The following is a 24,271-nucleotide window of genomic DNA, read 5'->3' as shown; positions in this document are numbered from 1 at the left end:
TCTGGTCACCCTACTAGTTATCATGGCATTGTATCCATGGTTAACATTTCCCTAAATTCCTTTAATGGACATTTTTGTTTGCATTTACTACCATTGAAAAAGTGCTAGGTTGACAGCCTCTGTTTATCCACAGGACAGGTTTCATAGGCAGCTGCAGTGCAAACTTCCCCAAATTGCCCGACCAGTGTGGCCCAGTCTTGGCCTCAAATGAATCACCTCACATTTTCAGCACAGTTTAATTTCCCTTTTCATTCATTCCTTGGGATCTCTGAGAAGTGCCAATTTTAGCTGTATGAACTCTTGACTGAGAGCACCAATTAATTTCATAAAGGTCACAGAGAGCAATCTTCATATCTATGGTTACTACTAGCATAGGCTAGATTTGAACCAGTAACCTTGAGAGGAAAGGCACAACATGCCTCACTAAAAACCTTCTAAAAATCCAGTTCCATTAAAATGAAGTAGTTTTAAGTACCCATGTCAAGATACCAAAAAACCCACAAGTACTAAGGTTTGCATCAGTTACCTGGAGTCCATCAGAAAAGCTGGAAACAGGGCTACCATCTTTCAGCCAAGTCAGAATGGGTGTAGGGATACCTCTGGCTTCACATTCCAACCTCACTAGATTATTAACCACCACTGCCACCATCTCATTCCTGCCAGAAATTGATGGGGGGACTGAAAAACAGAACAAACTTGAAATAGCTATGGAGGAATATAAATCAGAACAAAATTAAATGGGCCACTTACTTTTGGAAAGAGTTTTTCTTCCTGCAGCTGCGAGGCAGTACATCATTTGTCATTTGTCCACACTGTGCCAAATCCTGCTCTCTTTACTTACATAAGTAGTCAGATAACTTCAGTGGAACTACTCGTGTGAGTACGGTGAGCAGGATTGGGCCCGTAGTCCAGAGGGCAGCCATGAAAACCAGAAATTATAACATAAAATCTGAAAATGTTCTCTCAGATGTTTACAATACTGCATTTAGACCTTGTGAAAGATCTTACCAGTGAGTATTAAAGCAAAAATTTTAATCTAAATCTAATGAAGCAAATGCATATGCAATATAGTAAATCAACCTTGTGAAATTGACATGAAAATTTACAGGTCCAGGCACCTACAAAAATCTACCTGCCCATTTTTTACATGATAATGAAAAATATCTTAACTACTCATCATAAATTAATTGCTTCAGGTGAGTGGCCGAGTAGAATTTTGCAGGGCTGCATTTAAAGGGACACTTCCTTGAATTTTTAAATGAATTGCTTTGGCCATCCTTGTGTTCCTTTCCTTTTATGTTTGCTTTCCACAGACATTCAAGTGAATGAACTTTTGTATTCTACAAATATTTGTATCAGTGTATTTCAAAGTCAAATGAATGAGTATTTGCAGAAAATAAAATTTCGATGTGCATGTGGGAAATGTTTGACTCATCTAGTCAGGAAATTAAAACAGTATCATGTGACATATCTTACCAATTACAACCAAGCAACATAGCTTAAATATTCAGTATCTGTAATAACAATTTAATATTTGCAGAGAACCTTTCATGATTAACATAGAAAGAAGAGAATGTCATGATCTACTCACAGATGTTCTATGTATAAAAAAGAGGGTATGTTAACCAGATAAATTATTCATGGCAAACTAGTTGCTCAGTTGTAGTAATGAGTGAACAATTTCTGGTAAACCATGATGCAGACTATTCATTCTGCCTTATAAATAAGCTCTAGTAGAACCAGAAATGCTGGAAGATAAGCAGCTATATACACTTTGCCATAACAAGCATCCATTGTTCTTTGATAATTGCAAATGTTTTATAATGGTGAGAAACAACTACAAACATCTTCAGACAATGAAATCATATGAATATACTTTATTTGAATTCAAAAGATTTGGCACCTAGAAATAGTTTTATAACTCCCTTCAATGTTAAGATTGGAGTATTGTTTTCTAAACAATGAGAACACAATGATAATTTATGCTGTAGCTACTGTAACCAAAACACTGTTTTTACAACAGAATTTGAATAAAATGAGATATTAATGGGATGAGAAATATGCTCATACACTACAGTGATGGGCATGATACAAGAATCAAGATAAGATAAATATATGTTCATTAAACTCAATATAACTTCTCCTGTGTTCTGCCATGAATCCTTTAGAGTCCATTATCTCCTCATTGTTCATAACTTCCACTTTAAACTGAATGAAATATTGAGAAATAATTTACACATGATGACCGTACTTATGTAGGGTAAAAGAATAGTATTATGATCTCATGCTTCACAGTGCAAACTGATCACTGGATAAGTCAGAACGGATTCTCTTCCCAGACCCATTAGGTACACACTGAACTGGCTACGTGCATTAGGAACGGTTTCATCTTTCTTTGATACAATCAGTACTGGGTGACACGTTTTGATCTGGAATGGCAAACAAATCCTGTGAGTCTAATCTAGCTGGCTAACCCAAAGGGTATTAAACTGAACTGAAACTCCAGCATCCATAAAAAGAAGCCCATGTGTTTAGGAGTTATTTTTTAATTTTTAGCTTCAAATAGAAATAATGACCTTGGCACCAAACATTTCCTGGGAATTAACAACTGTGTGGGGTTAATTGCCTTTGGCTGTGTTTTGGGCCATCAAATTCTCTCAGATGGTCATTAATCCCAAGGAAAGGCACTGCCCAAGGTCATTATTGGTTAATTAACATTAAAAGGAATTACATACTGTTTGTGCATCTCAGTGGAATAATACAACCTTGACACCATTGTGCCAAATTCTGGCAGCAGATTAGCATGGAAGGCTCCCACTGAAATATGTTGTGTGTGCACAAATTCTGAAGGCAAAATTTGGCTTAGGGCTATGGACTAGCATGCAAGGCCCACTGAAATCAGTGAAAAATCTCCAACTGACTGAGGGGTTTTGATCAGGTTTTTAGTGACTATAAAGACTCACAATTTCATTTAATTGTATACAACCAAATACAATTTCCTCTAAAACCTCTGAACTATGAATCAGCTTCTGTTTTCTTTCTATAGTATAATTACCTGTTGTAGTGTTCAAAATGATCAACAATAAACAATACCCCATGCCTTTTCAAACTGCTGAAGCAGCAATATTTAAGTCTCTGACAGATTTGGCTAAACTGCTCTCTCCTATCAGAATTGACAAACATCTTCAATTGAGTTTTCCCATGTCAATGCTCTAAGGAAAGAAATGTGGCCTTCATATTCTCCACAATTCCTCTCAGAAAATGATTAGTCATAGGAAGGAGCGTATTAAGTATGTGTAATAAAACTGGAAAAGAGCAGGCAAAATGCACATAGATGATTTTCCTCAAACTGTTTTTATGACGTGCAACACTTACCATGAACCTGCAGGTTGTAAAAGAGCTCAGCTGTTCCTGCTGTATTGACAGCCACACATTTATAAATGCCAGTGTCAGAGATCTGGGCACTGTCAAGCTGAACGATTTGCCCCCTGTTTAAGAACGTGACACTTGCAGCACTAGTGAGTGGATGACTGTCTTTGTACCATGTGATAGCTGCAATGTGAAATAAGAGAGAGGGAAAAGTTACTGACTGTACCCTTATAACTGGCAGTAACAAAGCTAGCTCTATGCAACAATAGAAAGATACTTTCCAAATTATCTTAAAACTTTCAGTCTTTGTTCAAATGCTGGTTAAGCTTTTCTAAAAGCTAACTAAAAATAAATCAATATTCACTATATTTAAACTACAGTAATAATAAAGTTACAACAATAGTAGTGATAACTACTAACTTTTTTGTAGGGTACTGCATAGGCCTATGACATTCAGTAACAACAACAACTATAATTTTATATGTATATAGATACTTCCATCCCAAAGCAATTTATCACTTAATAAACTGTTATATTAAGCATGTATATAGGGGCCACTTCATCTACTACTGAACTGAAATACAACTGTTTAAAAATACACTGCAACATGACAACACTTCAAGGCAGAAAATCCCAAATACTACATTAAACTGAAACTCATGTGGAAGCTTACAGAGGCAGAATACAGTAATCCTAACAGGAATTTGACTAGGGTGGTGGAATTAGAGTATTTGGGGATTATAACAGACGATAACTGTTGAGGACCTTTACTTTGCATCTCCGTCACAAGATGGCCCTTCCATCAGCTCAGTTCTCATTAACACCTTGCTGGGACACTGGTTCCATGCTTACTCAGATGAAAGTTTTACCTACTGAATCACTTCTTACAATACCTAAGTTTTCTATGAAAGTCTCCCATCCAAGAAATACATTGGCCTGACTCTGACTAACTTGTGAGAACTGCATGCTGATCACAACACAAGGTAGTGTGACTGCACGCAACACCCTATTTTTTTCAGTTATGTCAAACAAGGAGATTTGTTGTTGCTTTTCAAGGCCATATCTTGCCATCATTTAGCACAAAGAATTCTCATGGAACTGAACAGGAGTTTGGGATTAAGAATTATGGTGAGATATGGTAAAGTAGCATTCTAGCACAACAGTGTAGCAATTAACCTTCTTTTGTATTTCAAGGACCTTTGATGCTCCTTCACAATGTTATACAGAGTTGAAAACCCAGCACAGTAATAGGGCTAAATGCTCTGCCTTTTACTCCATGAAGAAGGGAGTGAGATTTGCCTTGGTGCATCTGTTCCCTAATCTAAATAGTGATATACTAGATTATTCATTGGGGGTTTTTTTTGGAGGGTGGTAGAGTTGTTTTTGTTTTGTTGTTAATTTGTTTTAGGTTTTTTGGGGGGCATGGTTAAGTTGATCCAAGTGGAATTTTTGCTCTGCGCTGAAAATTCATTATGTTAGACAGTTTGTAACACATGGCACTATATCATAAGTAGAAGAGCCGGTAGAATTCTATGAATTTAATCATTTTAAAAAACTAATCATCATTAGGTTTGAAGAAACAGTGCTGAGGAAAAAAGAGTGCATGCCAAGTGGGCGCAGGGCCGGCTCCAAGCACCAGCGTAGCAAGCAGGTGCCTGGGGCGGCCAATGAAGAGGGGGGTGGCACGTCCGGCCATTCGGCGGCGGGGCCGTCACTCCCTCTCGGAGCGAGGGACCTGCCGCCAAATTGCCACCGTAGAATGAAGCGGCGGCAGTAGAGCTGCCGCCAATCACGGCTTTTTTTTTCTTTTTTTCCCCCTGCTTGGGGTGGCAAAAACGCTAGAGCCAGCCCTGAGTGGGCAAACAATCCTACCCTTTAGAACTGTTGATATCTTACATCTAACTTTCTACAGGTGTAAATGACTACACAAGGATGACAGGCACTGGAAAATCAGATCCAAAAGGTACAAAGTTCAGTTTGGATGCTCATTTGAACTTTAGTCAAATCTTTTTTCTAGAAACTGAACTATAAACTAAATAAAAATAAGCCCTCTTGCAGAATTTCAGTGTTTCCTGAGTTTAACTGGGCAGCAAATGCTACAAGAACAACCTCTCTCACATTATTATAGTTCTTTCACTTCCTGACACAAGCAGGAAGTTTTCAGAAATACAGATTACAGAAAGGAAAAAAATGCACACTTCTCAAACCTTAAAAGAGGTTCAAAGTGGGAAAGGATCCAAACCAAAATCCTGGATCTAAAAAGATTCAAACAATGGGGTGTTTGAAATCCAGCTTCTTGAGCTTGTCTTTCAGGTTTGTTTCAGCTCAAGTTTTAGGTAAAGATTATTTTATATGAAGGGATTCATCTGTCCTAATTGTGAGCCAAATATTGAGGTTCTTACTCAGGCAAATTCCCATTGGAGTCAATGAGTGTTTGACTAAGAAAAATAACGAGGAAGGACTTAGCACTATAAGAATAAATGTGAATTAAATTATGACTAGATATATAAGGCCAAATTTTCAAAGGCTAGCATTGAAGGTGCAGTTCCAAAAACATGTGTATAACCTACCACCATCTCAGCAGGCCAATCAGGAAACAAACTTTGAGGTTTTCCATGTACACTAGGCCCAGATGCAAAGTCCACTGAAGGGTATGGAAAGACCCAGTGGATTACAGTGGGTTTTTGGATGGGGTCCTCAGTGTTGGCCCATTTTTGCAGGCATACTCATTACACTGGGTTTTGTAAATTTGACCCACACTATGCAGTATTAACCTGATAAGATTAGATGAGTGGATTTGTTTTTGTATATTTTTTCACAAAAGCATGTAGTATACAATAACATCTGCTAACATTGTTACTGACTGTGGACATGGCCGGTGGTAGAGTTATGAGAGGACAATTTATCCATGTTTCTCACTCATTTGAACGGGAAACAGTGGGGATCACTGAATCCCTAGTACTTTAATTTTAAATTTCATCTACTGTACATCACTCAAATTTATTAAAGCTTTCCATTAGATATTCATTGTACTATTGATTTCACAAGTTTAAATACTAGAGATTTATGTTCACATTAAGAATCTCAATTACCATCAGAAGCCTTTAAAAATGGATAACCTGTTAACAGACTCATTTTAACATACATACTTGGCAAAGGATTTCCAGATGCTTTGCACTCAAGGTGGATTGGGTTATTCACCACCACTGTTTCATTTAACATCTTCCCTGAATGCTCCAGACTGGGTGGTTCTGAAAAAGGACAGAAAAATTATGGTTTAATTCATTTAGCCACACAGTGGCAGAACATCTCTGCACAAAGCACTCTGTATACTGGAATACCGTGCTTATTTACTGCTGAATGTCTGGGGAATATCCCACACCACCTTTTCGTAGGCTCTCCATGGATGAGCTCCCATCTGCAGTTGGACCGTTCTCTCGTTATACAGGCTCTTCAGCATTAACAGAAATAAAAGCTTCTTTTGCCAATAAAGTAGGTGGATTTGACTCAAGATACACACAGCTTGAGTGGGGTAGGAAGGGGCCAATTTTGTAAAGTCACTTTTCTAACATGTCAAGCTTTTTAATCGTACTCGGTTTACATTTAAAATGGCTACATCGAACTGAATGCTGCAGAGAGCTTTAATAAGGCAAGGCACTTTACTTTACCTAGCCCACATATGTTCTAGATTAGAAGGTGGCAGAAACACAAGGCAGTGACACACAGCACTGCTGACAGGAAGAGTAGAGGGAAAAAGACAAACTAGTGTGAGTCAGTCTCAGGACAAAAGCAGCTGGATAGATCAAATATGGCTTTAGGAATACAGGAGGAGCAAGGTTCCTCTTTTCCATCCTGATGAAGGTAGGTGCTGCAATCTCCCATTTAATTTAACATTGTTGTGTTAACTTGCATATTCACAAATCAAACAGATACAATAGAAATCACAGAAAAACCACCACATCGCCACAAAAGGGTTCCAATCCAACTCCCATTGAAGTCACTAGAAAGAAACCACATGACTCTAGTGGAAGTTGGCTCCAGGCCTGGCCAGGAGTTTTGAAGCTCTGAGGTTCATATACTTAAAGCATGGTCAAACATTTATCAAACTTACATGCAAATAACTCCTGAACTTTCCTTACTCCCTTCTGTATTGGTTCATCTGGAAATTAAAAAACCCTTCCAGAAGTTTGAAAGAATAAAGGATCCTAACATATGAGAGAAAATGTTTCTGCAGAAGCTTGCAAAGAATGCTTGTTCTCACAAGATTTGGGTCCAATCAGTAATGCCGATAGTGGTGCCTTGTTTCTGGGTCAAGAACACAGTTTACCTCCTAATGTCTTGGAAGCTTCTCTCAACTCAGCTGTAGTGTGTAAAAGAGGATGACACACTGAGTTTACTGGAGAGAGGTGCTCGTTCCTGTGACATTTGGTATCAGATGATGCAAAGGCCCTGTTTCCCCCCTGAACTTCTTGGAGAGACAGTAATGAGTTCAGACAAAAGCAGAGTGACCAGAAAAGGAGGAAAATGGAGTGACACATCTCTGCAGATAATGCAAGTGTGGGAAGCTAACACAGCCTTCCTGAATGTGCTCAAAACAGAAGAAGTGAATGGACAGTTAGAAGCTAAAAAGTGGCAATTTTAAGGCAGCTTTTTTTAATGAGAGGCTGAAACATCATTACCATGCACATGAAGCCGAATGTGCTGCTGGGCTTCTCCTGCAGCATTTGTTGCCACGCAGGTGTATCTACCAGCATCTTCCAGGAGGGCCTTGGCAATTTGCAGAATGCGGCCTGAAGACTCCAGCTGCCCCAAAACAAAAAGCAGAGAATAGATTTGCACTATGACTCCAGACATAGCCACTGAGATGAATGATAAGATACACATTTACACTATATACAACGTCTCATCTTCTTTTCAGACTGGGGCTTACATTCACACAGGAGGCCTAGTCTTGAAGGTTAGAGAGCCCCTGAGCCACAAGGCTGTGATGGCTCCTTAGCTGGTTCAGCTGTGAAGAGATCTGGATGGCAAAGGACAGGCAAACACTGTGAAGCAGTGGCTGCAGGCAGAGAGGGCTGCTACTGCATGGGACTGCTGGCAGGATGCCAGAAGCCATTCCAGTCTAGCATAGATCAAAGCAGCTTCAAGCCCCATTGCTGGAGAGCACTGAGGTGCCAAGGAGTTACGAGCTGAGGCATGGATTTGCACCAGATCAAGCCTCTGGGAGAGCCACACAAACCTCTCCAATGTAAAGGGCTGTCTCCCAACACTCAGAATCCCACAGTCCAAGAAGAGTAGAAGATTTAGGTGCCAAATTGACACCGAGGTGGTGCTCAGAGAGAAATTTACATCATCCTGCTTCCCAGTCAGCAAATGAGTAGTGCTACACCCAATAGCTATCCCAATTGGAAAGATGACCACCTCTGGAGAATTAAGTACTGCTGAGAGGTGTGGACACTGTATCTACAAACTAGACTTCCAGCAAACACAGCATATGGATTTCTAAAGGGATTCACACAACGGAACACTGCAAGTCAAATCCCAAATTCCTTACTCAGACAAAACTCCCATCGACTTCCAGGGTGGATCTTTAGCATCTCCATAGCATCGCGTGAGAAATAAAAAAGGAGAGGAAAACTAATGGGGGTGTGTGTTAGCACTTTAGTGTAACTATCTTTCAAATTTTGGATGCCACAAAAGCATTGTGCTTACTCGGATATTTCCTCTGGCTGTGTTTACTGGCTGGCCATCTTTTAACCACGTAATGGAAGGACTGGGTATACCGTTGGCTACGCATTGCAATGTCATGGGTTTGTATACCGCCACACCTCTCTCAGAAGGGCCAGTGGATTTGATTGTTGGAGGAACTGCAAGAGACAACACAAACAAAGATCAATCACTATTTGAAAGTATTAATGTGCAACCTACAGAATCTCTCAAATGCAAATGGCTTTGATTATTACAATTCTACTCACTGTTGTCACCAATTTATCGCCACATTTCTACAAATTTTACAGTTCTGTATAAAACTACAATACCGTCTTGCTAATGAAGGTATGCAACATCCTTTTAATATAAAGTCAGTCTGCTGCTTTTTTCCTCCCTTGTGTAACATACCATGCACAGTAATATCCAATTCCCTTTCATGGTCTCCTGCCTTGTTTGTTGCCACACACTTATAGCGGCCTGTGTCCGACACTTGAGCCCGGGAGATGAGAAGTTTGCGTCCATTTAATAAGATCTTATATCCATCTCCCTCTTCAACTGGCTGGCCATCTTTCAACCACCTAGTGTGAAGAAAGCAAAATCTTAAGACGCTTATCTTTTTTAAAGTGGGTGACAGTCCAGAGACATGTTTCTGTTAACTAGAAATAGGAAGTCACCGTACAACTAGATCTATTTTTCAAGGAAGCCTGGAGATATTACGTAGATTTCTGCTTCTTTGGGGCTCCCAGAGATAAGTGAGGGCTTGAAGCGAGCTACCAGGAAATGGGGAAGCAGACACCAGAGAAGGGAAAAGGAAGGAGGCAGGCACTGGGGGAGGCTGCAGAAAGGACAGCTGCCACCAAAGGAGAGGGAAGGGGACTGAAGTGAAAGATTCCATGCAAGAGGGACCATAGTTACCAGAGGAGAGGGAAAGGAGACATCAGTAGGGGAAGGGTCATTAGTAGAGTTCTGCCACTTCTTTTTAATCCAGAGTGGTCTCTGAAATATTTACTTTGGTATAACCAACAAGGCTACTTTAAAAAACAAAAGTGGGGGGCAAAATTCTGACCCCACTGAAGTCAGAGTTTTGCCATTGGCTTCAACGAGGCCAGGATTTCACCCACTGTATTTTAGTCTATGATCAAATGGTATGGTCAGTGCATAACAATTACTTCCAAGCCCATCTAAGCAAGTGGTGGAATTTATAACTGACATACCAACCCCCTTACATGATAGTCGGTGGAGGGGTTCCTGTTGCTGGACAGTCCAGCTCCAGAGGGCTATGAAGGATCACAATGTAGTTTGAAGGTTCCTCTCCCCTTTCCACAAGTGGTGGGACTGTAAAGTGATAAAAAAACATACCAGAATAAACATTTAAATATCAGAAAAAGTGTCAAAAACAACCACATATTGTAAAATATATATCTTAGCACCCACCGCATACTGGGACAGGGTATTAAATTGGGTTCAATGTACAGAGTTGTACCCTTGCAATGAAGGGCACCAAACAGATGGTGTCCTCTGTCCTATCATTTTTATTGCTCTTGTGTGGCACTTAATTTATCTAGGGCCAGATTCCCCCTACTCCCTCTATGCATGGAGAAAGGAAACTAAGAGCCTTCCCCACCCTCCTTTCACATGGCCCATCTGATCCTTTGGGGATCATGGCACTCCAAGGGAGTGGGAAGATGGGGGGAAGGCAGGGCCTTCTGTCCCCACCTCATTCACAGACCAGCAAAGCCATTCAGGGGACAGTAAGCTGGGCATACTGCTTCTGCAAGCCTGTGGCCCCCAATGCTCCCCTGTGGTGGTGGTGTCTCAATGCACATCTGTGCCTACAAGGCATAATCAAGACCTTAAAGAATAGTAGCACCTACAACACAAGGAGCCTTACTATGCTGGAAGTTGCTATTTCATGACTAGCATTTGCATGACTCATATATAGAGACAGGCCAACGAGGCAGTGTTCAGATCTAGATTGGAGTGAAGGTTTCAATGGAAAGAGAGAAACATTTTTCAAAGGAAAGTTTAGGATTTGCATAATGTAGCCAAAAATTTACAGGCAGCCTAAAAAATCGAAGAACGCCTTGATATTATTTTATTTATTTATTTATTTTGCAGCTGTGATTTTTCTCCTGTCCCTGATTTTAAGGCACATTTGGAAGACATCTGTGTGTCCTTCCAAGTGATGTTTACAATCTCCCTCATGAAAACTGTCCCAGAAGTAATCGGAAAGCAGCCATCCACAGGCCTGTCAAACTTGGCAGAGAAAATGTGGAATGGCTGGGCTTAATTAAATGTGACGTTTGACCCACTAAACTGCAGTTTTGTGACACCAGCAAAAATAAATACAGGTTTAATTCTGATGCAAGTTCTGTAAAGAAATTGTTCTGCTGCTCACGCACCTAAGATTTCAACATCATATTTGATTTCTTTTTCTCCTGCTATGCTGGTGGCCACACATATGTACTGGCCATGATCGGCCTCTACAGCATTCAAGATCTCCAGTTTCTTCCCACCAGACACAATGTGGAGGTTATCACTTGCTTTCACAGGCACTCCATCTTTTAACCAGGTAAGGAGAGGAGGGGGGTTGCCAGCAGCTTTACACTCCAATGTCAGTGAATTTCCAGCAATCACCTGCTTGTTCTGGACTGTGTCAGAGCCACCCTCAATAACCGGAGGAACTAGAGAAGGGGAAAATATATATATATATTGCAAGTGATTAACTTGGCAGCCAGAAAATGTATTAACAGCAAATGGGTCAGTTCCTCCCAACCCCCTCTGGCTCTACCTAATTTTATATTATGTATTATTTTATGTGAGACATCTTTTGTCAGAAGAGGTTAAGACAAAGTACTTATAAAGAACAGTTAACAATTTAATAGACAAATGCCCTAGCTGATTGTTCACCACTTTATTAAAAGAGATGATGAGGCTCTGAGATGGAAGAATAGAGACTAAGAGTCTTAAGTCAGGTGTGACACTGGCAGACCAGATGCCAGCTCATGCCAAGGCCCCAGGCCTCACTGAACACTAACAAATACATAGCTGGCAACCAGTCTGGCAAACCTGTGTGTTTGTATAGTTGAAACAGTTATAAGAATGTGTTTCGACTTTATGGAATGCTTGTAGGATGCTGCATGTATGAACCCTACTTATAATATTTGTATCCAGTGTGATAAGGTAATGTCTAAATGTTTGCTCTGTAAGTATAAAAATGTTTGCTAAGGGTATGTCTACACTGGCAGAGTTACATTGCCGGCAGTTACAGTGCCACTCAGAGACTGCTGAATGGAAACCGCTGTTGTGTGTTCACACTGTCAGCTGCCTGCATAATAGCATGTTCACACTTGTCGCACTTGCAGCGGTATTTGGAGCAGTGCACTCTGGGCAGCTATCCCACAGAGCATCTCTTCCTCTTCTGCCACTAAGAGTTGTGGGAAGGCGGAAGGCATTGAGGGGCATCCTGGGTCCTGTCCCACCTAGCCACCGAGTACATTAATCGGAAGGGGTATTTCTCTATGGTTCTCCAGGCACTTCTGCATCATCGTGGGCATTTCATGGACATTAATGCAGGCTTGTTTGGAAAGATGCATGACGCATGCATTTTTTGGAACACTGGCCTATTCAAGAAGCTGCAGGAACTTTCTTCCAGGACCAGAAGATCACCGTAGGGGAAGTTGAAATGCCCACTGTGATCCTGGGAGACCCTGCCTACCCCTTAATGCCGTGGCTTAGGAAGCCATACATGGGGAATCGTGACAGCAGCAAGGAGCGGTTCAACAACAGGCTGAGCAAGTGCAGAATGACTGTTGAGTGTGCTTTTGGCCGTTTAAAAGCCCGCTGGACCTGGCCGATGACAATATTCCTATGCTTATAGCCGCATGCTGTACACTCCATAATATTTGTGAAGGGAAGGGTGAAAACTTCACTCAGGGCTGGACCGCTGAGGTTCAGCGCCTGGAAGCTGAATTTGAACAGCCAGAGAGCATGGCTATTAGAGGGGCACAATGTGGGGCCATAAGGATCAAGGATGCCTTGAGGCAGCAATTTGAAGCTGAAAGCCACTAATATTTGTTGCTATGCTCAGAAGTGCAGTGCTTGTAATGCTAGGAAGTGATTGTGATTGTTGCAGACGAGGCACTGTGAAGAGTTAAGAAAATTGCCTGTTGCTTTGCAGGGCTCTGTTTGCTTTCAATTAATGGAATAAAGATTGCTTTCAAACCAAAACAATTATTTTATTAAAAAACAACAACCCGAGGAGAGAGAGAAACAAAAAAACACATCAGCAGTATGAGGAATGGGGGAAGGGAGAGTTCCAGGAGGAAGTGGGGTCCCGGAACGGTTAAAGATTTGTGTATGTCCAGGTATCATATGCAACCTTCTCCTTTGGAGTACAGTGCAGTGGGTACTGTACTTCAGCAGGGCCAAACTGCAGAGGGACGGGTGTTGAGTGCAGCGGGTACTGGGAGTCCGCAGTGCTGGACTGTGACAGGGCACGAGTGGAATGCAGCGGGTAGAGAAGGTTGATAAGAATGTGTTGGCCGTGTCTGGAGGGGTGCGGGGGGGGGCGCATGGGAAAGAGTTTTGCAATAGCGGCTGCAGGGGAGGTCGGGCATGGAGCTGCTCGGTTTGCAGTGCTAGTAGCGCCTGGAGTGTGTCCGCTTGGCGCTCCATAATACTTAAGAGCCGTTCCATGGCTTCGTTTTGGCATGCTGTGTTCTCCTTTCGGTCCCTCTTCTCGCTGTCCCGCCACTCCTTCAATTCTTGTTTTTCAGCGGAGTAGTACATCATGACATCACGCAGCAAGTCCTCTTTAGTTCTTTGTGGCCCCTTTCTAATTCTGCGCAGCCATTCAGCCGGCGATAACAAAGAGGGAAGCTGGGCTCCCAAGGTCATATCTGTGAAGCCAAAATGCAGCATTTTACAGTAGCAGTATTGTTTGCAACACACAGACCACTGATTCAGTGATTTAAAACACAGCCACTATTCACATACCTGTCACTAACTGGCTGACCCCAGGCAAGCACACATGAGCCACAAGACCCTCAAAATGGTGAGTAACCACAGGGGCAGGGGAAATCAGTGTTCCCAGACCGTACTGTACACTGAGCACATGGCTCTTGGGGAGAGCCAGCACTGTTAAGGGTGGGGCCTTATAATCATTACTGTCCCCACATTTTCCACAGGCTGTGTTCATTATGGAAGATCTCTCTCTGCTGAGGGTGAGCAGGAATCAAGGAAGGGTCTTTGCCGAGACAGCAGGTTTCACCCTGGCCCTTATGTGGCTCACCTGTGTACAGTAACAGACCTCCCCCTGAGTGATGGCAGAGTGGCATGGGAATGTTTACCGTTAATGGGGCAAGAAACAAAGCAGCTCTGCCAAAGTACCTGCGACAGCGGATTACCCAGTATCTCCATGAGAGTTTCGTGGAGATCTCTGAGACAAATTCCCATGAAGTGAGGGAGTCAAACAACACCCTGCTGCTCCACCGCTCAGACTAGGCATGTGGTAGTACACATCATAAAGACACAAGCCTGCTTTCTGCAACCCTCCTGTCCCCAACAACTTGCTTCAGCGATTCCCAAAATCAAAGTCACTTACCAGGGGCCTCCTTTCCTGTTTGCGCTTTGCCAACATCCGACAGCTGTGGCTGGCTAGCCTCCTCCGGGGTAGAGAAGAGCTCCTGGCTGCATGCATCTCTGACCTCCGAGTCATCCTCTGCCTCTGGGTCCCCCTCCCCCTCCACATCATCGTCCAAGATTTCCTCTTCCTGGCTCGGTCCACTCTCAACTAGCATGCAAACCACCAAAGTATCCACAGTGGCCTTCACAGTGGAGGTGGGGTCACCACCAAGTATTGCGTCCAGGTCTTTGTAGAACCGGTAGCTTGTGGGCGCAGCATTGGAGCGGCGGTTTGCCTCTTGCGCCTTGTGGTAGGTGTTCCGCAGCTCCTTCACTTTGACCCTGCACTGCAGTGTGTCCTGGTCATGGCCCCTTTCTGTCATGCATCGTTAAATCTGTCCATAGGTATCATAATTCTTACGGCTGGAGTGTAGCTGGGACTGGACAGCCTCCTCTCCCCAAATGCTGATGAGGTCCAATAGCTCGGCATTGCTCCAAGCGGGGGATTGCCTGGTGCGTGGAGCAAACATGGTCACCTAGAAAGATGAGCTGAGACCACTGCACGCGTCCCCGAGCAAACAGGAATGGGACTTTCAAAATTCCCAAGGAATTTAAGGAGTGGGACTCTCGGTTGGTCACCTGAGGGCAAGGTAGTTGAGTTCAAACCGATGACTAGAGAGGTGAGAACAGGTATGTGGAACACCTCCTGGAGGCCAATTACAGCGCTGTAATCGACCAGGGTGTTTACACTGGCACTGCAGCACTATAGCCTCAGCACAGAAAGCTGAATGCCGCTTGTCGGGGTGGGTTTTTTTACAGCGTTGCTACTGCGCAGTTTCTGCGCCCTACGTGGCTTGGCAGTGTGTACACCTCAGGAGATACACCGCAGAAAGCTGCTTTACTGCACAGAAACTTGCCAGTGTAGAGAAGACCTAAGGCCTTGGCTACACTGGCGCTGTACAGCGCTGCAACTTGCTGCGCTCAGGGGTGTGAAAACGCCCCCGCCCCCGCACAGCGAGTACAGCGCTGTAAAGCGCCAGTGTAATCAGCGCCTGTAGCACTGCACGCTCGCTCGCAGCGCTGCAAGCTACTCCCCTCAGAGAGGTGGAGTACTTACAGCGCTGCGAGAGAGCTCTCGCAGCGCTGGCGGCGCGACTACACTCGCGCTTCACAGCGCTGCCGCGGCAGTGCTGCCACGGCAGCGCTGTGAATTGCCAAGTGTAGCCAAGGCCTAAGACTGTAAATCCCATGCAGTCAGGAGAGAAGCATTATCAAGTGTGAAATACCAGTTAACACCTCTTGTAGTGATCTCTTTCCCAACAAAAGAAGGTCTACAGACATCAGACAAACCATTGTGGATGAAAGACTTGTTGATGGCTTTCCCCACAACCCTGAAGAGGGTACATGCCCAACCCCTTGTCCGATCAAAGCTGGAATGTGGAGGGAAGGAAATAAAAATGTCTGATAAGGAGAATTCATTATTACTATGCTGTCTGAACTCTGAGGGGCAAGGATGTCTAAGTATATGCAAGAAGTCCTCAATTGTTTTGCCTGGGTTAGCCCTAAAAGATATACCGAGTTTGCTTACTATAGAAATTTCTATTACCTTTTGAAACTTGACTGTACCTCATCTGTATGTGCTTTAATCTTGTAAATAACTCTCATTTCTTTTTCCTAGTTAATAACTCTTTAGCTAGTTTTTTACAGATTGGCTACAAGCATGGCCTTCGGCTTGAGATCTGAGTACAGTTGACCTGGGGGTAAATGGCTGGTCCTTTGGGACTGGGAGTAACCTGAATATTATTGTGATTTTTGGTGTATAGCAACCATCTACCAGAAAGTCCAGTTTGTCTGGTGGCAAGATAGACTGGAATGCCCAAGGCGACTGTCAGTGACTCATTGGTAAGACTATAAAAGTGTTTTTTTAAGAGTTCACACTTGTTACTGGATTGGTGAAATTTAATTACAGAGAATACAAACAGTTTTGGGGTTTTGCCCTGCTTCTTGACAGTCTGCCCGGAGGTCGGCATTCATGGTCATGAGCCACCCCAGGTGTGACATTCAGGAAACTTAAGATGACAGGAGGGGGGAATGGGGTGGGGAGAGAAAGAAGGGATTTGTTGGGGGAAAGTAATTTTAATGTTTCCTACTTATAAAAGGTACCAACTGACAGCTCTGAAGACAGAAGCCTTCTTCATAGCTGCATAGATGATATTAGATATAGCGCAGGCTGTGACAGTGCAAGCTTTCCCATGCTGCCTTGCTAATGTGTGCCAAACCTTAGCTTCAGCAACCAACTCTGCGTGACAGGATACTTCAGTCCTTCAGGAAGCACTACACAACCTAGGTCTATGAGAGCGCAGCTAGAGTATTGAATAAGCATGTTTTATAAGCCAGAACAAATGGTGAACAAGCATGTTAAATAAACTCTCTCTTTACCATAGACATCCACTTGATATATTTTTTCAGCAGTGCCAGCAATGTTGATCACCAGGCAGGTATACTTAGCAGAATCCGAGACTTGAGCCCGAGGAATCTGAAGGAACTGCCCCCTGTCCACATAAAGAGCTTGTGGACTTGAAATAATCGGGTGTCCATCTTTATACCATGTAATGGCAGGGGCTGGGATTCCCCTGGTTTCACATTCCAGCTTTATTAAGCTGCTGAGCAGCGTGGATATCTCAGTAGTAATATTTCCTCCTTTAATAGTAGGTGGGACTATTTAAAAAGATAAAACAACAGCATTAAAACCTTATTGCTAGAGTCCGCATTACAGCAAATTTGTGCAGCTATAAATGGGTTAAATATTACAGTGTCGGAAGATTTAAAGAACCTTTGGGCTGATAAGACCTCCAGCATCCCCAACACATTCACCGATGCAGTTATCCACTTTCAGCACAAACATCTGTGGCACACAAAGAGCTCGGCGCACGTAAGATGAATGGACTCTAATAAGAAAGGGCCAAACCATACCTTTAAGGCACAGCCCATTCTGTCTTCTGCAGCTCCCCAATATGTCCGTTGAGCAAGGCCCTTGCTATACTTCTTCCAGGATGCACTTACTCCCCTCATAGGACATGGCTCTGTTTTTACCCCATCTTTCGCAGGTAAGTCTAGAGCAGTCCCTCCACTGCTCAGTCAGCTAGTGCAACTACTGAAACTAGTGACCTGTTGTTCAGAAGGGCTGAGTATTCAAGACCCCCTATTGACTTCAGTGGGAAATGCTGGGTACTCAGCACTTCTGAAAATAAAGTCACTTACTTATAAGCCTAAACAGGCACTTAGGAGCCTTGATTTAGACTCCTATTTTTGAAAATCTTGACCCAGAGTCACTCTTATCACTCACTAGTCAACGGTACTTATATTTTTCTAGCAAACAAGCTTTTCATGTAAAATTATCCAACATAAAGAGTTCACAAATCTCTGAAAAGGGCAATAAAAACACATTGCAATTGGCAAAACCTAAATTAACTGCTTTACTGCTCTTGAAAGTACCAGATTCATCTGGCAGACCCATACCTCCTCTGCTGCCAAACATACATGGTACACCCTAACATACACTGATTTCCATTGAATGTTCATCTAAAAGGGCAGCACAGAAAAATAAAGTAGAGTAGGGAAGAGGGGTTAAACCAATGAGCTGGGTGTTTTAGGTTACCAAATTATGCCACAGGTTTATCCTGGTTAAATAATTTACATATAAAATAAAGCTATAAAATATGCTAAAACCTACTTAAATGAAATATAAAAATGTTTCAGCAAGTGATTTCACATACAGAAATTGAGAACAGTTGGAATAGTTTTAACATGCTGTCTTGGGAAATGATCAAAGACAAAACAAGGCTTCTCTCTGCCTCTTCTAGCCCACAGCTATACTAAATACTGGGAGCAGAAGAATACACTAACAGACACTGACTACATCAGTAGTTCTCAAACTTTTGTACTGGTGACCCCTTTCACATAACAAATCTCTTAGTGAAACCCCACTTATAAATTATCATAGACTTTAAGGTCAGAAGGGACCATTATGATCATCTAGTCTGACCTCCTGCACAGCGCAGGCCACAGAATCTCACCCACCCACTCCTGTATCAAACCTGTGTCTGAGCCATTGAAGTCCTCAAATCATGGTTTAAAGACTTCAAGGTGCAGAGAATCTTCCAGCAAGTGACCCGTGTCCCACGCTGCAGAGAAAGGCGAAAACCCCCCAGGGTCTCTGCCAATCTGCCCTGGAGGAAAATTCCTTCCCAACCCCAAATATGGCGATCAGCTAAACCCTGAGCATGTGGGCAAGACTCACCAGCCAGACACCCAGGAAAGAATTCTCTGTAGTAACTCAGATCCCATCTAACATCCCATCACAGGCCATTGGGCATATTTACCGCTAATAGTCGAACACCAATTAATTGCCAAAATTAGGCTATCCCATTATACCATCCCCTCCATAAACTTATCAAGCTTAGTCTTGAAGCCAGATATGTCTTTTGCCCCCACTGCTCCCCTTGGAAGGCTGTTCCAGATCTTCACTCCTCTGATGGTTAGAAACCTTCGTCTAATTTCAAGTCTAAACTTCCTGATGGCCAGTTTATATTCATTTGTTCTTGTGTCCACATTGGTACTGAACTTAAATAATTCCTCTCCCTCCCTGATATTTATCCCTCTGATATATTTATAGAGAGCAATCATATCTCCCCTCAGCCTTCTTTTGGTTAGGCTAAACAAGCCAAGCTCTTTGAGTCTCCTTTCTTAAGACAGGTTTTCCATTCCTCGGATCATCCTAGTAGCCCTTCTCTGTACCTGTTCCAGTTTGAAATCATCCTTCTTAAACATGGGAGACCAGAACTACACACAGTATTCCAGATGAGGTCTCACCAGTGCCTTGTATAACAGTACTAACACCTCCTTATCTCTACTGGAAATACTTCGCCTGATGCATCCCAAGACCGCATTAGCTTTTTTTCACAGCCATATCTCATTGGCGGCTCATAGTCATCCTGTGATCAACCAATACTCCAAGGTCCTTCTCATGACCTTGCACTTTTCACTATTAAATTTCATCCTATTACTATTACTCCAGTTTACAAGGTCATCCAGATCTTCCTGTATGATATCCCAGTCCTTCTCTGTATTGGCAATACCTCCCACAGCTCGCGACCCCCCATGTAATAACCTCACAACCCCCTGAGAGGTCCCAACCCCCAGTTTGAGAACTGGACTATACCAAGATAAAGGTGACAATAACTAAATACCAAATGCAGTCACTCATCATTTATAATCCTGGCTGTCATCCAGCTGTTAAAATTCTCAGTTTTTCCATATTATAGGTCTCAAGGGGAAAATCCTTCTCATGAATTTCACTTTATATATCTCTTCAATCCCAAAATTTTAATAATGAAAGTTATTGAAGCTACATCAAGAGTTTGAATTCTCCTGAGCATGTGGGAAATGTCATTAAAACAAATAAAAAACAAACAAAAACAAAAAAAACCAAGAGGACTAAAGAGCAAAGAAAACTAAGATCTAATAGGAAATTATGCCCAGATTCCCCTCTCCGAGCATCCGTCTATATACCCAGAGTTGTACCCTTTGACATTAATGGCATATCCCCTTTGGCTCTCTAACTACTGTCCAATTTATTTCCTCCTTTTGTTTTTGAAGACTATGAATCTGCTCACATTACTTAGATTTTTCCTCAAGCTTTCTCCTCAATCCCCTCCAGCCTGTCTTGCTTTCTTTCCATTCCACTGAAACCACCCCACCCAGGGTCGCTAGTGATATCCTCAATTTTTTTGCCAGCACATCACTGTCTTCCTACCTTTACAATGTCAAATTTAACCTCCTATAACTCACTTTTTGTCAGGCCAACATAGTCTTCCCCCAACTATCTGTCTGCTCTCATTTCCCCCTATACTCCTCCCAGCTCGCAGGCTTGACTGGACCTTCACTGATGCTGCCCATTCCAAATGGAAGGCTCTCCTCCCTCTTCTTATCTGCCAGGCACGTGAGTTCCTCTATCAAATCCATTCCTCCCAGAAATCTTTCTAACCCTGTTCTTGCCACCAATAACTCCCATACCTACCCTTACCTAAACATATCCCACCGAGTAGCTTGAATTGTCTTTGCTCGGCTTGTCCTTACTATGTTGCAAGGAAGATGCCTTACCCTGTTTGTAAAACACCAGGCAATTGTGCTATATAAGTGAGTCAATAATCAACAATAATTAAATGTTAATATAGTTAGCTCCTCTGGGCCAGATGCTCAGCTGGCATAAATCAACATATTTTCATGAAATCAATAGAGTTACACCAAATTATGACAACTGACGACCTAATCCTTTAAATCTATAGATCTAACTCTTTTGGAATCTGTATATTCTAAGCCATTCTCTGCCAGATTTTCTTCCCAGACCAATTTTACACTGGTGTAATTCCACTGGCTTTAGTGATCTTTTACTTCTGATCTACACTGGCATAAATTGAGGAAAGTCAGGCCCTCACTGTATTAACAAACAAACAAACAAAAATCAACAAAATGAAACTAACTAGATGATAACATTTCAGTTGATATTAATTTTTATAAAGAACTCAGAGACTACAGGTTTATGAAACTGCTCCAAAATATTTTCCATAGCTAAAAAACTCAAGAAAATATACCTAAAGCTGGCTTAGGCCCCATTCCTGCTAAGTTTTATGCACATGCTTAACTTCACACATCTAGGGAGTCCCCTGGAGGTCAATGGGAGGACAGATAAATGTAAAATTAAGCATATGCACAGTTCTTTGCAGGATCAGGGCCTTAATCTGCATATTGTTTCCCTGCAAAACAGAAAGCTATTTTATTGGACAAAACAGAAGAATGCCTAATCCCAGAGAATTTTTTAAATTTACCATGGATGATCAGCTTGACTTCCTTGACTTGTTTGCCAGCAGCATTGGTCACACTGCACTGATAGCGTCCTTTGTCGAGTCTTCTAGCACTCTTTATGCGCAGAACTTGTCCTTTGTCCAGAAGGTCGATATTAGGATCTCCCAAAAAAAGGGGCCTGGAGAAAAGTTTATTTCATTTCCTGGCACTGTTCTCCCTATCCCCACAAGTATGTGTTAAAATCATTTTTTTTAAACCCCTTCTAATAGTAATAAAGAAAATTTGAATAAAAAATCACTGCAATAAAATACGAATTAATATTTAGCACTAGAACAGAACTTTTCATGCAAAGAGCTAAAATTGCTATCCAATGGTAGTTAACTATCATTATTATTATTCCCATTTTACAGAAGAAACCAAGGCACAAAATACACCTCTACCCCGATATAACACGAATTCTGATATAACGCGGTAAAGCAGTGCTCCGGGGGGCGGGGCTGCGCACTCCGGCGGATCAAAACAAGTTCGATATAACGCGGTTTCACCTATAACGCAGTAAGATTTTTTGGCTCCCGAGGACAGCGTTATATCGGGGTAGAGGTGTACTTAAGTTGACCAAGGTCACACAGTATGTCAGTGGCAGAGCCAGGCATAGACTAAGATCTCCTGATTCCCAGTCCCCTTCTCTAATTATTAGACCATAATGACTCCCTTAGTAATGACAAAATGTCTCTGTTTAGTAGATAAAAGCTCTGAAGTCTATACACCAAAGAATAGCAAGCTATTGTCACATCAGGATAGCTGGTTTTGCTGGCAAAGAACTACATTGTGACATGTTAATGCTATTTTTTCAGCCTATTTATAGTACCATTTTTGTTTTTCAGCTAACATTTGCACTGCCAAAACTCCTCTTTTAAATGGGCTTTCCTGAAAGAAGAGCTGAAGAACTGAGACATGCAGTCTAAAGTTATAAAATCTCATCTCTATATATACACAGCAATACAGGGCACTATCTGGAAAAATGTTTAACAATTTGCTCATGGGTACTATCCACCACCACCAAAAAAAATAGCCATTTTAGCAAAGAAGTGACTGCACTTTGAACAACATTAAAATAATCTCTATGGAATGACCTCAAAGAAGTGGCTGTGTGTTTGTCTTGGTTTGTGTGCTGTATGGTTTTACCCACCATAAATATATACTGCAAGTGCCACATTACTTACAAATTGGCATTTCGCTATGAAACAGCAAGATGATATACTTAACCACACAACATCAACATATAACAGTAGTATGAGTCTGAACTGATTACAATGGCATACCACTGACTGATTAGTCATAAGCAGCACTTGATAGTAGAGTGCATCTGTCTCCTTTCTCACCTATCATAATGTCCTTGCCACAGACAAAGAGGGGGTACTTACTTGCCATCTTTGAACCACTGAATGACAGGAAAAGGAGAGCCTTTGACTTTACACTCCAGACTGGTCTCTTGGTTGAGGGTGACTGAAACTTCCCCTGGTGTGTCAGCACCTTTTATGTTTGGTGGAACTTGGAAAAAGAAATGTTACAATGAGAACTAAACATGGCTAACATGGCGACTAAATGTGGAAGACTTGCTGACAATGGCACTAACTGAACAGATTAGATCATGGAGGCCATGAGTTCAGGATGACCATGTAATCAGTATAAGTAGCAAAGCTTCAACCTTAATTGTGAAAGTGAATGCTGCAGCCACGGGCGGCTCTAGCTTTTTTGCCGCCCCAAGCACGGCAGGCAGGCTGCCTTTGGCGGCATGCCTGCGGGAGGTCCCCGGTCCCGCGGATTTGGCGGCATGCCTGCGGGAGGTCCCCGGTCCCGCGGATTCGGTGGCATGCCTGCGGGAGGTCCCCGGTCCCGCAGATTCGGCGGCATGCCTGACTGCCGCCCTCGCTTGGAGCGCTGGTGCCTGGAGCCGCCGCTGGCTGCAGCTGCTGTTCTATAACACCTTTCTATTGTGCCTATGATCCTTCACATAGAAAGCAATTCTGCACAAGTGCTGGGGAACTGACTATTTGGCACAAGAAAAATCTTTCTAGCCGGTCATCTGTGTTCCATTAGTAAAATATGCACAAGACATTAAGATAAAATATCTTATATCCGAAGACTGAGATGGAAAGCAGCTTTTTGTGTATGGTACCAAAAAGATGACAAAGTTCAAACAACATAAGATGTTATTGTGTGGAGAGATACTATATCCTGTATTTAACATGACTAAAAAAAACCCTGCAATGTAATGACTTATAAATACCAAATACCATTTTTTCAGATTACCAGCTTTAAAGAGCACAGTACTAACCTAGCACTTCTACATTAAATAGCTTCTCAGAACTCCCTGCTATGTTAGTTGCTTTGCATGAATACTGTCCACCATCAGCAGCAGCAACCTTAAGGAGCTTCAGTATCTTCCCATTATGCAAAATCTGGAGAGTACTGCTTTCCACAACCTTAAAAAAAAAAATCAAAGAGATCAGCATTATGTGGTCCAGTTACATCAGCCAAACACTGCAGCTGGATTTTGAAAAGAAGGTAGTAGTTTTTCTTAAACAATAATCTATCCACTTAATGTCCCTTCTCTGTCACAACCATAATACCTTCAAAGAACAATGTAAGTTATCAAGCATAACCTGTAGGTAGTTATATAATAATGGGCAGATAACTGTAT

General features: G+C 42.3%; 1 protein-coding gene across 1 annotated transcript in view; it reads right to left on the bottom strand.

Annotated features, from left to right (window-relative positions):
• LOC112103403 (hemicentin-1) overlaps positions 1 to 24,271 on the bottom strand; it is a 345,952-nt gene that overhangs the window by 128,412 nt on the left and 193,269 nt on the right. Inside the window, exons 28-39 of the mRNA XM_026655607.2 lie at positions 23,906 to 24,053; positions 22,992 to 23,118; positions 21,591 to 21,745; positions 17,143 to 17,421; positions 11,481 to 11,762; positions 10,305 to 10,413; positions 9,487 to 9,656; positions 9,082 to 9,236; positions 8,049 to 8,172; positions 6,519 to 6,620; positions 3,376 to 3,552; positions 490 to 678 (exon numbers count right to left, since the gene is read on the bottom strand). Coding sequence (XP_026511392.1) covers positions 490 to 678; positions 3,376 to 3,552; positions 6,519 to 6,620; positions 8,049 to 8,172; positions 9,082 to 9,236; positions 9,487 to 9,656; positions 10,305 to 10,413; positions 11,481 to 11,762; positions 17,143 to 17,421; positions 21,591 to 21,745; positions 22,992 to 23,118; positions 23,906 to 24,053 — 2,017 coding nt within the window. The remainder of the gene's footprint in view (positions 1 to 489; positions 679 to 3,375; positions 3,553 to 6,518; positions 6,621 to 8,048; positions 8,173 to 9,081; positions 9,237 to 9,486; positions 9,657 to 10,304; positions 10,414 to 11,480; positions 11,763 to 17,142; positions 17,422 to 21,590; positions 21,746 to 22,991; positions 23,119 to 23,905; positions 24,054 to 24,271) is intronic.

This window comes from Terrapene carolina, unplaced genomic scaffold (assembly GCF_002925995.2).
Source record: "Terrapene carolina triunguis isolate 2854851 unplaced genomic scaffold, T_m_triunguis-2.0 Scaffold210, whole genome shotgun sequence".
Classification (NCBI taxonomy): domain Eukaryota; kingdom Metazoa; phylum Chordata; order Testudines; family Emydidae; genus Terrapene; species Terrapene triunguis.
The sequence above is the reverse complement of the archived record's forward strand: the minus strand, read 5'-3'. Positions and strand labels throughout refer to the sequence as shown.